At 38.1% G+C, this 16,405-nt stretch overlaps 1 protein-coding gene across 1 annotated transcript; it reads left to right on the forward strand.

The window, feature by feature from the left end:
* Positions 1-166: 166 nt before the first annotated feature.
* LOC133529586 (uncharacterized) lies at positions 167-14,058 on the forward strand. Its single transcript, XM_061867332.1, has 11 exons — positions 167-1,312; positions 2,896-2,987; positions 3,712-3,857; positions 4,909-4,985; positions 6,145-6,362; positions 7,565-7,679; positions 8,370-8,473; positions 8,946-9,128; positions 10,673-10,845; positions 12,722-12,808; positions 13,691-14,058. The coding sequence occupies exons 1-11, from the start codon at positions 1,258-1,260 to the stop codon at positions 14,007-14,009; spliced, it is 1,569 nt and encodes a 522-aa protein (XP_061723316.1). The 5' UTR covers positions 167-1,257; the 3' UTR covers positions 14,010-14,058.
* Positions 14,059-16,405: the final 2,347 nt, after the last annotated feature.

A 16,405-nucleotide genomic window follows, 5' to 3' on the forward strand; every position in this document is an offset into this window, starting at 1 on the left:
GGCTGATCGTAAGATATATCTATTGGTCTAATGTTACTACCGTACCCAAAACATTACACAGGAACATTACGATCTGCCTGATCTTGCGATCGGCCGCCGACATGTATAATTGTATAAATCTTTTCGCTATGGTGATAGCAGCAGAGCAGTACAACGGGCATCTGACGAGCTACATTTTATATATTTTTTTTTTCAGAATAATTGAGATAAAAAATAAAAACTCATTCGATGACCATAATTATTTTCTATCGCAAGTTTCGTGTCAATCTTCTGTTTCCTTCTAATTTCATAGCTTTACGTCCCCTAAGTCGATACTATTGCAGCTGACTGTACGTTGGTTCTAGCGTACAGTTGCCATCAGATGTATTTGAGTGGTCATGTGCTCACAAATATCTGAACACGCCTTTATTGTCAAGGCGTTAGAGTGCGTGTTCAGATATTTTTGATCATCTGGCCGCTCCGATATATCTGATGGCGACTGTACCTATCATTTACACTTAGGTATCTACATCTTTTTTACCGTACTCGTTTTTGCGTCTTTATCCATTGCGTAAAATAGAAAGAGCTTGGATTCCAGACGTTGAAACTTATTTTGTATTAATAACAATTTTGTGTATATTTTACTAATCATACTAATTATTATGTTACCATTAAAATTTTCTTTCTTAATTAAGACCCTGGACCCTAGATTAAAAATAAAAAATCAACATCAGCAGAGCCAACTGTAATTGTAGCACAGTGCAGCAGCAATGCGCCCTCTATCGTTGAGTAGCGTAAGGCGAGGCTAGTACCTATAGTGACATCTTGCGGCAAGTAGCAGTACTATGAAGTACATTCCTAGAGTAAGTTGGTAATCGACTAAATAGTAAGACGATGGCGCCATCTGGACCCTTTAAATTGTTGAAATAATTATGGTTTAGGAGCTTATTTAAAATGATTATTATTGTACAATATTATATAGGATTAATTCAATGTATTACCTACCGATCTCTTAATAAACTACCCTAAAACTCGACTTAAACGGCATAGATATTTTGGTCAGATTTTATTTAACATATTGTGTATACCTTATAACCGATTTCACTAATTTCTTATGATAATAAATTGTATCTTTCTCGGGGAAGAGTCAATTTTGATTTGCAAAAGAAAGTAATCCAAACTGTGAGGTAAATCATAATTAAAATCGATCAGAGTTTCGGCGTTGCGTGAAATTGTGCACAGAGGCAACTGTTTTATGAACAAAAGTTATTCCACGTGATGTTACGTTGGTTTCTGTTAGCTCTAGGTTTTTATTTAACTAATGGTCACTATGGTCAGTATTTCCATTTTATTACAAAACATATTTTATGACTTTACACCACATAAGGTATGTTCGGGTAATTCCGATCACTCCTGATTGTCGGGTACTTAATTACACCCGGGCTGGTTCTTATTTGGTCCAATATCTTTAGTTATAAATTCAGCGTGACAACGCAGCTATAACTTATACTTATATACTTGTACTTGCCGCAAAACTAACTGGCCACTGAGATCATAATGCTATCTCCTTTACCCTTGTTAAGACCAACCAAGAGTGAAAGAGATGACATAATGACCTGACTCGCCACTTAGTTTTGCGCCAAGTATAGCATATTTGGAACGTTTGGGCCAGGCATGAACAGTTCGAGGCTGTTAATAGAATAGGTAATTTTTGACGTTAAATACTTTATTTCATATGTTTGTTTTTTGGTTTTTGTATTTCTTGATGAAACATGTTGCGTATATTAAGTTGTGTTGTGTGTAGCAACTATGACGCAGCGTGCGCTGTGGATTGATGTTGTATTTTATTAGGATTATATAGGTATTACCTAAATAAATATAATTTCTGCATGTAATTTCTCCATTACGAAAATAGTCGCAGACATGATACTTTATGGGTGACTTTCGGAAGTGTTGTTTGGAATTACCCAAATATACCTTATTTTAACTTGAGGAAAGGGTATGGCCGTTTTCCATACAAACGTAGTTCCCATTTTCTTCTCTGGACATTGACATAATGGAAAATATTATTACATAATTTGATGTACACATACATTTTAACCATAACTATGCCCCTACGTTTGACTTTTTAAAATTTTTTGATTATTGTAAAAATAAGGACCGAAGAACACATTTAAAAAAAATGTTTAAATGCTCTTCACTCTTATAATCATTAAATATTCGTTAAAAATCAATCGAAGAATCATAGCTGTGGTTGATAACTTGATACACAACAAAAAATGAAAATTAAAATAATGTTTTGATTAATGTTAATATCCAGAGAGGAAAATGGGGACTACGTTTGTATGAAAAGGTGATTTCGCGCGGGTCCTCTACTTTCGTCTTAAATGCCAATGAGCGTAATGTTTAGATATAAAGAAACAATGGAAAAACTTACTATCAACGGGTAAGTCGCGGTAGTTCAGTTGTTAGACTGGCGAAGCGGTTTCCCGGAGTCGCAAGTTCGAGTCTCGCCCGATACAATGAGCAGTATGTTTATTAGGAATCAGTAAAACACCTACTATTACAGCCACAGTGGTCAAATATATCAAATTCATCAATATATCGATACTAGCAAAAGTGTTTTGCAATTTATTTGTCCACTTAAGGTTAGGACCTATTTGGCGCTGACTGCTCAAAAGTTTCCTCTAAGTGGACGCTCGAGTTGAGCTTGCGGCGTATATATTAAATAAATGCAAACGTATAGGAACGGCCTTAGTGCACGCTGCTCAATCCACTTGTGATCCTGACGCCACGCTGCCCGCCCCACCGAACGCTCCGCTTCGAGCGTACACTCAGGCCTAATACTAACTGTAATTAACCTGCCTAGAAATTACAATATATACCTATAAAATCTTATATTAAAATATGCATCAGATCCACAAGAAGGTATTCAAGCTATTGGACCGGAGCACGACACCAGGCGGATCTTGAAAGGAACAGAAATTTCTGACACCAGACCTTATATGGTGAGATTTTTAATCACAACAATTTATTCAATCAATCATTCTATCATCGCTCCATCACAGAGATTGTTATATGAGAACAATGCACGAATGATTGAAGAGATCCTTAGGACAGACAATTTCTAGAAAGACACCTAAAGGCGTCGTAAGTCAACGTGCTCAACTACTACTCGTAATTGCGTCTGCAATTTAATATCCTGTTAGAACTATTATTACTATGTGTTTAATTTAATCTATGAGAGTATTGCAACGAAAGTAAATAAGCAAATGAAAGAAATTAAATGAGTTGAATCCTGTGTGCACCCGTTACGCTCCGCTAGTCGCTTGGCAGTAGTGATGGCGTGATTTCTAAGATGGAGATGAGTGAAATCATGTTGCCTCTTTCTAACATAGTCCGACAGCTTTGCGCGATTACCCAGCGTTCGGGATTATCCGGCCTTCTCTTAATAGCTAAGTAAATAAATATTATAGGACATTATTACATAATTTGACTTGTGTTGTTGGTACTTAGAGAACGATATATATATATACACCTAATAATATGAATATTTAACTACATAGAAAACACTCATGACTCAGGAAATAATATCTGTACTCATCACATAAATAAATGCGCTTTTTGAACGCACCAGGATTTGAACCCGAGACCATCGGCTTCATAGGCAGGGTCACTAGGCCAGACTGATCTTCAATAGTAGCTGAGGAATAATTCTTGATTTTCTCTTAGGTATACCTCCGACCTGCCAAGGTGACCCCGAACTTAGACCCCAACTGGCTCTGCGGTGGGGTGATCATCAGCCCTCGCTACATCCTCACGGCCGCCGCCTGCATTGAGGATGTCACCCACTTCTATATAGTGTCCGGAACGCACAGGTAACATCTGACAATGAAATTAAATGAAAAATCTTTATTATCAGGCAAATATTTGCCCATAGATAAATTCCTTAAAAGTAGCATACATATTGTGAAACATATCTTAAAACCCAACTAAACTGATGTTACTCAGTGATGTGATATGCCTTTACAACGGCGAGTCACCGCCTGCCTCGATAACGTGTGTTAGCATTGTGATGGCAGTCCCATTGTCCACCCAAACTTCAATCCATAGACAGTTATACTGTTCACTTTTTCTACAATAGTCCCAATGCCTGCTGAGACCGGTTCTTGAGCATCTATCGTTGCGCCTGTGAACGGGTTCCAATCCAACAGGCGTTCTACATGACATTAAAGCTCTCCAAAGGGCCTCTACGTGTTGGATCTATGTCCCCACGCAAGCCTATCAAAAGACCGGGATGTATAGTATAGACCCATGAAATCCAAAATGGAGATACAAATAATAATAATAAACAAAAAAACACATTATGGCTGCATTTCGCAACCCCGCTGTGTCAGGGAGCCGGCTGCGGAACCGCCGGTTTAAATTGGAATTGTGTCGAGATTCCAACTTCGCGACCTTCAGGACGACTCCGGATACTGATAATTCACCAATGCTGATCCAATAAGTAAGGTCAATGGGACCAATTTCGTCTGCGTGGACTCCGTACACGAGCATTTTTTTGTCACCTCTCAGCTACATAGCTCCCGATGCTTTTGTTACTGTAATTATTTGATAATTTGGAAAAAAAAGTAAGTAACTATCTAAACTGCCTAACTTGATTCGTGACTCACTGTGAAGCCTAGTAGCAGATTTCATCGGTTTTAGACTCTTCGAATTAGACGAAATTCTTGTCATAGCTTGAACTTGGTCTGTAAACTCTTACTAGTAGTTAACTGTATAAATAATCTACACTACACCTGAAATATAAAAAATAACATTCACTTCTACTCTCTTGAAACATATACTCAAATGTTCTGTCTGTGCCAAACAATGAAAAGATATACGCTGGTAATTATGGTGATATTGATTCGAGATTATATTTAACAGATGGATACCGCCAAAAGAGACCAACGAATGTATTAAGAACGGCGCCACTAAAGCTATTTGGAAATGTGTTCCAAAAAGTAAGTTTCATTTTCAAAATAACCTAAAGGTATCAGATAGATGATTATACGATATTACTAGAACTTAAAAATAATTTATTTAATATTCTACTTCCTATTCAAGCAGTTTTCTGCAAATTTTCAGGGTTTTTAACTACTATAGCATTCGTTTTTTCAAGATGTCATTCTCATTTATAGCTTCTGCCATGAATCCCAGCGTCAGGCATAGTGACAGGCGATAAATTCTTAATCCGGCCGAAGTCTTCTAACATAGAGCGTGAAGATCTGATCCACTCACTTGTTTTAGTAGCTCTAATTAGCCGTCACTTAAGAGTTCACTGAATTTATTCAATTATTTAGTCGTGATAAACTTAAAACTCCATACAAAAATATAAATAGTACCTACACAAGAAATTTATGCCATAAAACTATCAAGCAACTGGTCTGTCTAATTGACTGCTGCATTGCTGTGCACAGCTCTGTACATTAGAGATGTAACGAATAGTGGCTTGGCCGAATACCGAATATCCGGCAGAGCCATCGGCCGCATCGGCTAGAAGTTTTACTTAAAATGAAATAAATTCGAACGCGCTTGTGCGTTGTGCGTGCGCTGTGCACATTGCAACTTGTTTCTCGCTGTAGGCAGTCTTTGATAGAAATTGCGCTTATTCTGCGCGCAGTGCGTATTGAATTGCGGACATTGCGGTGCGTCAGTTTTCGTCGTGTGTGTAATTTTTTTTATTTTGTATAATTGTTTCTCAGCATGTTTGTGTACTATCTATGAATATTGTAATTACTTGTAGTTTGTTACTTTTTTACCCCTTGTTTACCGTTATCTACGTGTTAACGTACTATTCGGTATCCGGCCGTCTACTATGCCACTATTCGGTATTCGGCCGAATAGTGAAATTATGGTTGAATAGGCCGGATACCGAATAGTGGCCAAATATTCGTTGCATCTCTACTGTAGATCATGAGCGCTTAATAATCACTGTAAATTTTATCTGAACTGACATCATCTACTTTCAAATAATCTGATTTTGACCACACTCCCGCGATGTCTATTGCGAGGGATCGCTTTTTAGCGATAAGATCGCCTGTTGTTTACTGGCTTGTATTGTTTTTTTTTGTAATGTGTTTGTATTGTAATTTGTATTGTATTGTAATTCTGATCCAACAGCGTACCGTTTCGATGGCGCCCAGTTCAACAACATCCGTTGGATGGCGAACGACATAGCGGTAGTGATGACCGCGGAACCGATCAACTTTCAGAAGCGCGTCAAGGGCTGCGATTTTATCCCACAAATGATCAAGTTTAACAACGAGAGCGACGAATACGAGAGTCCAGAAACCTCTGCTTCTGTGGCAGGATGGGGTTCTACCGAAGAATTTACAGATGTAAGTTAGCACTTGGCAGGTAGATGAGCGGATTACGGTACCCATTGTACCTAATTGGCGATATCAAAGCCACACGACTCCGCTGCCTCGGCGATATGGAAAGGATGGGAGAGGATCGAGCTGTGAAAAGAGCGTATGTGGGGCACCCGGGTGGAAAACGTTCATCCGGACGTTCCAGATACCGCTGGAGGGACGAAACCCTAAAATACCAGTGCGCCCTCGGATTACCCAACCGCCAATAGGGGAGAGTAACGTTCTCTTGTATACGAGTTCAAAATCCTTTTTAAGTCACTAAGCCAATAAGGTAAGAAAGTAAGCGAGCACTTGACATACGACAGTGTGAAACTGCCATCATAAAGGCAAATTGCTATGAAAATAAGGCGTTTATTGTGACATACGCAACCACACGGTGTCGTTGCAAATCCTGTGAAGAGTTATCTTTGATAGACCCTAATCACTGAGAGCTACAGAAAGTTTTAGATGAAGTAAAATTTCAGAACATATTAATAAATCTAACAAGAAAAACATTTCTCACTAGATCCATTTTGGATCTATGGACTGGATCTATCGAGAATGAAGGGGAAGTTCCTTTCCATTTTTCGAATAGGACATTTCTTTTCCCATAGGAAATTGTGACAGACATCTTTGGATAGTTTTGGAAACTTCATTTTCATCAGAACAATCAGTTGGTAGTCGAACGGTAAAGCGTACTTCCAAATATGTTTAAACAGATATGTTTGGGGACCTTTTACATCTCCAGATTTAATGTGTTTTTAACCATAGAGACTATACATCTCTATTGTATTGTAGTAATTATTTATTTTAAGATTATTATAATGTAATGTTTACCCAGGTATTGGCTGTTGTATTTATAAAATGTATTTTTCATGTCACTATATGATGTTACTATAAATGTTGTATTGACTTGTAAAAGAGCCCTTGAGGCCTACTTGCAGAATAAATTTTTGCATTTTAAATTTTGAATTTTGACAGGTCACTCACTTCTTTTAAATCGAGGATTGATCGACATGTTTCTCTTCATATAACCCGTTTGAATATAACTTTTTAATATGTCTTGTGTCTCGCATGCTTTTAAAATGCAAACCGTGGCTTTGAACCCCACTCGTATACTCATAATGATGTTTTAAGTATCATTTGATATTTATCAGTAATATTTTAATATACATACATGTCCCACACAGCCCGCCGACGCCATTGATTTCGGCGATGCCACTGAAGCAATCCCCGTACCCATAGTATCTCGCTCCATTAACTCAGTCCAGCTCATGGAAGCTGACGTGGAAATACTATCAAAAGGTAGGGTACAATTTGCCCTTATTTTTCAAATAACATTGAAATATTACTTGTTATAAATACATATGTTGTATGGGTCAGTGCCGTCATTCGTTAGTTATATTATAAGTCAGGTCCCGGCTGAAGATCAGCGCGACGGCTTGCCGCGGGACTAAAATGAGATTTAGGGGGTAGTTCTTCGTCAGTTTGTTTTATTTAATTTTATGTAATATTTTTGGACGTTAATAACAATAAATGTAGTTTGGGTTAAATGCAACTACATGGTGTAACTGTGTCCAATTGAGTTATTTTTTAAAACAACGTGAATTACTTACAGTCACAACGAAAGTGAAATATATTGCATATTTATGTATAGAGTTTTGTTTTATTATTATCTATATTTAGCTCCTTGCATTACCTGTTCACTTTTGTATGAGTTCTACATTTCCCGCTGCCCAAACGTTGTCTGTCAAAGACCGCCTTTTATTACCTAGTTATATTTTCCTTTAAAATTTCTTTGAAGTTTTACATGTAAACTGTATTATTATTGATGCAATAAATAATATTGACTTATAAGAGCTCCCATCATCTAGTGATAAAAACCTGAGCCACTTGGAAATAAAACTTAACGTAGAGGGCGTTCTGAAATACATGCAAAAACCCCAAAGTTAAGTTTAAGCCAGTTAACATTATTTTCTTCCTTTCTTTGAAAAGACAGCTGCAAAAGCATATGGCTGCCGCGGTACCACGACATTATCGAGGACTATATGATCTGTGGGAAGAACATCTTTTACGACGAGCTGCATCAAGAGTGTGAGGTATTCTTTATTATTGTTTGTCCAACGTTTTAAGAGTAAAGAGCCATAAAGATAAGCTAGTTAGTTATCTATTGTAAAAAGAGCGTCAGTGATTTCTTATATATGTAAGAAGCTAACGTAATAATATATAGTAAGGTTCAGTGTCAAATGACACCACAAAAATTCCAAATATAATGAAAAAATTGGTTTGTTAGGGCTGCAACAATCGGGAATTTCCAACTAGTATTCCGCTGCAACTGGTTAATGCTATCCGCAAACCGAACTGAGGACCAGGGTCACATCACTATCTCTCTCACTCTTGCCGTGACCACGTAAAACGTGAATGAGAAGTTTTATGATCCCGGTCGACGGTCGTCAGTTTGGTTTGCGGATAGTATAATGATTAAATGGGTAAAATAATATAACATTGTGTTGGTAAAGTTAGTTACCATAGTTTAAACTCTTGGATTTATTGTTAATTGATACTTTCTAGGAAAACCAAATGGAGTGTAGAGAGTTGGTATATACACCGGAGGATGGCGGTACTGTCCGGAGACATCAAAGCAAAAAATTGGAAAAGCTAGTTTTACAATCGTTAAAAAGGTTAAAGATTTTGAGACGAGCGAGACAAAAATCATTGAGAAGAGAAGGAAAAGACGTTGGAGGGTTTTGTGAGGTAGTTGCACATCTTATTGAGTAATTAGTATAATTACTTATTTAACCTGACCGCCGAGTATGACTTGCGTTCTCGCCCGCGACTACATATAACTACCGTAACTTCATGAATGGAGTCGCGCGCGTTAGAGTAAGTCATGCATTTAAGTAGTAAAAAACCGGCCAAGAGCATGTCGGGCCACGCTCAGTGTAGGGTTCCGTAGTTACTCTTCCGTCACAATAAGCTAAACTGGAGCTTAAAGTATAGTAAATTGTTAACCAAGGGATGAAACGGTACCTTTCACCCAAGTTGAACAAATAGGCAAATTTGCATGATCAGTACCTAATTAAAGTCTTTTTACTATGAAGGGAAAACTTTTTGCGATAACTCAAAAACAGCTAAACTGATCATGTCCGCTATAGTTTTCATTTAATGTATTTCTTAAGCTCTACTTCCACAATTTTTTTCATATTTTTTGGACCTATGGTTCAAAAGTTAGAGGGGGGGGGACACATTTTATTTTTCTTTCGGAGCGATTATCTCCAAATATATTAACTTTCTCAAAAAATGTTTCATGAAAACCCCTATTAGTTTTGACAGACCTTTCCAACGATACCCCTCACTCTAGAGTTGAAGCGAAAAAAAAATAATTTTTAGATTTTATTGTACGACTTTGTAGGCTTTATTGATTTATATATCCATGCCAAATTTCAGCTTTCTAGCACTAACGACCACGGAGCAAAGCCTCGGACAGACAGACAGACAGACAGACGGACATGGCGAAACTATAAGGGTTCCTAGTTGACTACGGAACCCTAAAAATGGAATTGAAGAGAAAAATACATAATTTTGTAGATGTCGATAGAAAACATCGAAAACTTATAGCATAATACATACAATAGCGTAATATATTACAAGTTTACAACATTGTAGGCCGGGGTTGACGTCAGTATAGTCTGGGCTAGTTAGGGTTCACTTTACATTGGAGATGTTATAGCGTTAGTACTGAAACCAAATTAGCTTGAACCGTAGATAGGTCAACAATAAAAATCCATTACCGTTCTAACTTGTCATCTACAGAATTATACAAAAAAGACGTGTTGAAAGTCTATAAAAGTATTGGCAGATCAGTACAAATGTCGTGCCAGCTGTCGTCTACCGTCGTGGTTAAGTGCTACCGTTGAAATCTGACAATTAGCATACGAAAGACGATAAAACCATACAACTATCAAGAGCTTTGCTTACAAAATGTGCCAGGCAAGACTTTAGTATTGACCAGTATCATGGTCACCTGCAGGACCCCGAACAACTCCAAATGCTTTATCTGTATGTCATGTTAAGATCTTAGAATAGAATTGATTATTTCAATCATCAATCAGTGACAATAATTTCATAAAACCATCGATTGGCGACATCATGAAAAAGTCAACCCTAGATTAGGTTAACCATATCATAAAGTGATCAATTCTAAAATGCTATTTCAGGAAATGATGAAATGCTATGGTCTTTCCGCAACATATAGGTACATATTTTATATAACTTTTATAAGCCATTTTACCTTTCAGAACGATCACGGAGGCCCGCTTATTACAGGCAAGGGCAAGACCTCAATGGTAATCGGCATCATATCCGCCTATAGAACCCTGAACAGCTCCAAGCGCTGCGTGGGTCCGTTCCTGTACACCAGCGTGTACAAAAACAGGAATCTCATCAGCTGTGCTATTAATAGGCAGTTGGGGTTTGTACTATCTGTAATTTTATCTCAAGGTACCATTCGGATTCAAACTGCACCAGCGGTACTGCTGCAGTATTGCCGCGCAACATTCCTGCCGCAAAATGTAAATTTCGGATGGCGAAATTGATTTTAACATTTGCGGCAGTAATTCAGTCGACAGTAATGTCGCAACTGCCGCGTACAGTTGAGGGTCATTCCGAATCATCGGGCCTAGTTGAGTTTCTAAGACTTCTCGATTAGCAAACCAACGACCAAAGTCCCATTAGCCCGATTCCCTCACCACACCCAGATTAGATTGAGTTGCTGAACTTATCCCGCCGGAGCGCACTCAGTAGTAATCCATGGTAGTGAATTCAAGTGTGGCGCAGATGTGCTGGATTATCCGCCGTCATCAGGATATTATCCGCCTAGAGAACCCAGAAGAGCTCCCTGCGTGGACCTGTTCCTGTCGGTACACCACTACACCAGCGTGTTCAATAACAGGAATCTCATCGAGTGTGTCATTAATAAGAGTTGGGTTTTTTACAACCAGCAATCCTATCTTAGATTTCATTGATTAAGGCGTCCAACATTATTTTAGGGTTCATATTAGTTAAAAATGGGATAAAAAATATAAAAAAAACGTGGTTTTATATTAAAATCAATTATATTTCGTCAATTTAAAAGAAAATAAAAAAGTAAAAAATTATAATTAAAAATAAAATAAAATAAATACAAACAAATGAAAAATCAACAATATACATATAAATTATTATTTAATGAATTAACACAAAAAGTATGGAAAACAAAAATATTATATATAGTAATAAAAGACAACAGCATTTTCATAGGTTATATTTGAAAGCGTTTGCGGCTATTTGCGGCTAAAATTTTAAACAACATACAATATACTACAGGAACGCACCCTTAAGTATAAAAAGACGATTGAAAATCATAATCTATGAAAAAAACAACATTTTGTGAAAGGTCATATTTAACTGGCTCAAAATATATGATAAACGTCAAAAATATAGCATAAAGTTATTTAAATATTTAAAGTCTTACCTGAATAACTGGAGTCCATCAATAAGATTTAATGAACTACCAGAAAAAAATACACTTTGAAAAACTTGCAACTTTTTGGAGCGTCGAGAACAGAAACTTGCGCGTTGAGCGATAGTGAAAGTTCGACTGCCTGTTATGCGGCTCAGGTTTGACGATCAGGAGTGGGGAGGGTACCATAATATACCTGGGTTTATAGGCTATCCCCATGTGTTTTTTTATCAATATGTTAATTTTTGCAAAATCGACTTTTGGCCGCCTAAATCCGTCAAATCTACGTCTGTGAGATGGTGGTGATTATTACAGGTTAACAAAGATTTCTAAAATCAATTGAAGGCTACCCCGCTATGTTACTGTACGGCAATTCTAAAAGGCTGATTCCATTTTCGCCAGATTTCGATAAAATTAGATAAGTTTGAGGAACTTTGCCCTCTTTCTAATAAACACGAAATCCTAAATTTTATCAAAATCTGACGGTTAAAAAGCTACAATAAAATAAAAGTCCACCTTAAAATGAAATTTCGTGTGTGAATTTGTAAGTTTGTTTGCATTTGGCGCGATTCAATCATACTGCAAGTTTTTTTGCTTGATTTTAAAACCCCGTTTTCTTCTCAGCATTATATACGTCCACTACTGAACATATGCCTCTTTCATGGATTTCCATGTTGTTCTGTATGCGGCGGTTCTATTCCAGGTCGGCCCTGCCGTCTTTCTGATATCAGATTCAGTCGAACCCCTTTGCTGACATGATAATCTGACACCCAGATAAACTAAAAATAAATTCTCTCAAAATTCTACATTTTTAACGTGTACGTATTAATGTAAAAATATTTTTCAGAAAACAATGTAGGACTGTATTAAGAGAATCCAGTACGGTTCTAGACGAAGAACATATTAATTGGGGTGAAAAGTACAAGGACGACAGGTATTGTTTATGTAAACTTATCAGAATTATAATATCACAAACGCCCCTGCCACCGCCATTAGTCCGGGAGTCTTATCCAGGAACCATTATTATTGAACCATTTTATTATATAGTGCCGAAGCCAGAACGTTTATTTTATGAGCACTCCAATATTACCTGACTATTCGGGCATGATACATGCATGCCAAAAAATGTGCTCAACAGATCGAGACAGTATTTCACACCGGCCCTTCGCCTACAGCTTTATAAGGCGCAAGTGCGCCCACACATGGAATATAGTTCATGGTTCTCATCTATGGCCAGGGCCACACCAGTACCAGCTTCTTCCTCTGGACCGCATCCAACGAAGAGTGACTCGAATTGTCGACTGCCAGCGTATTTCAGATCGGCTTGACTCCTTGGCGCTGCGTAGAGATATAGCTTCGCTCTGGATTTTCTATCGCATGTATAATGGGGAGTGCTCCGAAGAATTGTTCGGATTAATCCCTGCCGCTCCTTTTCGCCATCGCCCAACGCGACAACATTTCCATCTTCACCACTTAGATGGTTGGCATGAGGACTGTGCGTTTCTCCAGAAACTTTCTGCCTCGCACAGCTAAACTGTGGAATGAACTGTCGCCTGCGGTATTTCCGGACCGATACGACCTCCAAACCTTCAAGAAAAGAGCGTACTCCCATCTTAAAGGCCTGAAACGCACTTACAACCCATTTGATGTTGTGGGTGTCCATGGGCGGCGTTAATCGCTTACCATCAGGCGATCCGTCTTCTCATTTGCCTCCTATATCGTAAAAAAATTGTTCAAATTTCCTACCTGGGCAAATCTCCCGGACTTCCCCTACATACTTATTATAATAAATACTAATATACATGCTCTTATCCAGGCAATCTCAGAAGAAAAAACATCACAGCAAGAACAAATCACGAAAATCCAACCACACAAGATCTTTTGTACGCCTGACTGCCGTTAAATTAGTACAAAACGACCGTGAAAATGCAAGCAAAGATGTGTCAGAAGCGTTTCTCTCCGGCCTAGGGATGCTTACGTACAATAAGATCAGACGCCACGTCCCGCAGCGGAAACGCAGCGGTCGCGTGCGTTTGGGTCGTCGCGGTAGCGCGAGTGTGAAAAGCGTTGGCACGCTTGGAAATCATAGTTCCACCGCACTGCGGAGGAAAAAATCTCTTAAATCGAGGAATTAGGTACGGTACTAACCGGGCAGTGAATAATAAATCATATTTTGTAACGTAAGTGACCTTTCATTTAACCCGAACCAAAACAAATATTACATTATTATAAGCTTTTATTTAACTTGCAATGTATAAACATACATTGCAAACAAACGTACGGGTCAAATCTTGCAAGTTAAATTGGACCCACTTCCCAATTTCCGATGAAGCTGAATATTTGTAAACATATGTAAGTCGGGTGAGAAAGCAATATTATGGTACCATCGAGCTGATCTGACGATGGACACAGGAGGCGGCCATACGAGCTCTGTGATAAAACAACGCAACCTAATTTTCTTTGGGGTTGTTAGGATTGTCTCGATGAGTATTATGTGCTTGTGGAAAAAGTACAGTCAGCTATATAAGCTTGTTCCTATCAAAGATTAAGTTTTACCCATTTTTTTTCTAAATTCCCTCCTATAATTGAAAATACTCAAGCGTATTCTAAGCTACTATTTAAAATGCCAACAATATGGAAAATAGCAGATTAAATTATTGTATGTTCTTTTTTCTTTCGAACTTTGAGACCTCAATTATTCTGGGCGCTAATGAACTAAGTGTTTCCGAACCTAGGGTCTATTTTAATGGCTTCTATGTATTTTCATTTTCAATTGTGTTTTTTTTTCTCACTTTGTACGCATGTGTGTGTGCGTCAGTGTTAGCATTTTTTTTTACATACTTTGTAATTACTTGTGAGTTCCTGTAATTGGCTCTCTGTATTAATCTTGTTGTCCTATTGTAAGTTTAAAGCTGTTGGTTCTCCTGAACATAAATAAATAAATAAATCGTAAAAAAAAAAACATTCTACATATATAAATGTTTATGATACGATACAATCGATCGAAATACATAAGATCAATACGGGTAAGAGTGGCTGCCGGGTAAGTGTAATTTGCTTTCATACCGGGCCTATTTATTTATACATTTATTAGTGTTTAGTGTGAGTTCATCAATTTGCCACTAAACGCAAATAGGAGGAAGCAAATGTGTTCCATTTTTATCACTTGTATTTTTATTACTTGTATCACTATGCCCGTCATACATACTTGCTTACATACTTTCTTTCTTAAATACTAATATACATACTTGTTAGAACGTGACAGCCATGGTGACAAATGATAAAGAGCCGACCATCTTAGCCCTACTGCAGCGGTATCATGGTCGCATTTTTATCACCTGTCATGTCATGCATCACTTTCGCACTTACATACCTGTTAGAACGTGACAGGCATGGTGACAAATGATAAAGAGCCGACCATCTTAGCCCTACTGAGGTGTAAACAGGCCCCAATGTACCTAATGGATATCCACACATAACCCGCAGCTACACTTAACCGTATTGATCTTATCTAAAAGGCAATAACGGGATCTCTTCAAGGTAAACTTTACATGTTTAAATAACAGGATATTCTTAAATATACCAAATTAATAATTTATTCAGAGACCATAATTTTATATCCGCATCGCAGGCTTCGTCAGGTGAACACAAACTCATAATCAGCTACAGGCTTCGTCACAATACGAAATACAACGGTAGAATCTGCAACAGGCTTCGTCAACTTACTCTAAAAATATACACTAAAAAACCCTACAAATAAAAATTACAGCAGGCAGTGTGCCCAGCAGGCTGTCCGTATTTCCCCGTTGAACGGCGATGCTAATTCTTTGGACAAAATATTGGCCAGCCCTTTAGTCACCCATGGCATCCACCAAACGTAACGCTAAATCTTTATAAAATGGCCGAGTGCTGGGCCCCCATGGCCCTAACGTTTCCACCCCAAAATGCTCAAATACGTAGCCACTGCCGAGCGTACTGTATTTGCTATCCTCGGCCGTTGAAGCCGCATGACCAGCACCAGAGCTGGTGCCCGGTAAGTGGGACGCGGCAAAAGTGTCTACACATGTAGCGTCCAAAACCAAAGGCCGCCCCATACTACAGGGCACCACCGTCATGCCGTCGGGCCTCTTGCCCTCATCCCTCGCTAAACCAACAGGCTCCAGTATAGCTGGCACCTTTACACTGACAAGAGCCCTTCTGATGACGTCGTTTAAGCTGGCATGACGAGGAATCCGACCAGCACTCCTACTACAGGAGAGGCCATGATGACCAAGAAATATACCTACTTAAGATATCTAGCACTGGCACTGGCTGAATCGATTCTTATTAAGGTCATTCCAGGATCTATCCCTCGTGTGTATTTCAGTATTATTAATTAAAGTTACTTACTGGCATGACAAGCATAAATTGAATTGAAAAGCATAGTTTTGAAAGTTTTGGCATAAAGGTGTAAAATATTTATTAGTACAATATTGGTAAATATCACACCGGTGTCTGAACAAAATTTATTTATTTTATTTTTATTTTATTT

The sequence above is a fragment of the Cydia pomonella genome, chromosome 21 (genome assembly GCF_033807575.1).
Source record: "Cydia pomonella isolate Wapato2018A chromosome 21, ilCydPomo1, whole genome shotgun sequence".
Lineage (NCBI taxonomy): Eukaryota > Metazoa > Arthropoda > Insecta > Lepidoptera > Tortricidae > Cydia > Cydia pomonella.

Coding starts and splice junctions, on each gene's coding strand:
- LOC133529586 (XM_061867332.1), top strand. CDS start 1,258: ATGTTACGTTGGTTTCTGTTAGCTCTAGGTTTTTATTTAACTAATGGT. Junction 6,363..7,564: donor CTACCGAAGAATTTACAGAT/GTAAGTTAGCAC, acceptor TGTCCCACACAG/CCCGCCGACGCCATTGATTT. Junction 8,474..8,945: donor AGCTGCATCAAGAGTGTGAG/GTATTCTTTATT, acceptor GATACTTTCTAG/GAAAACCAAATGGAGTGTAG.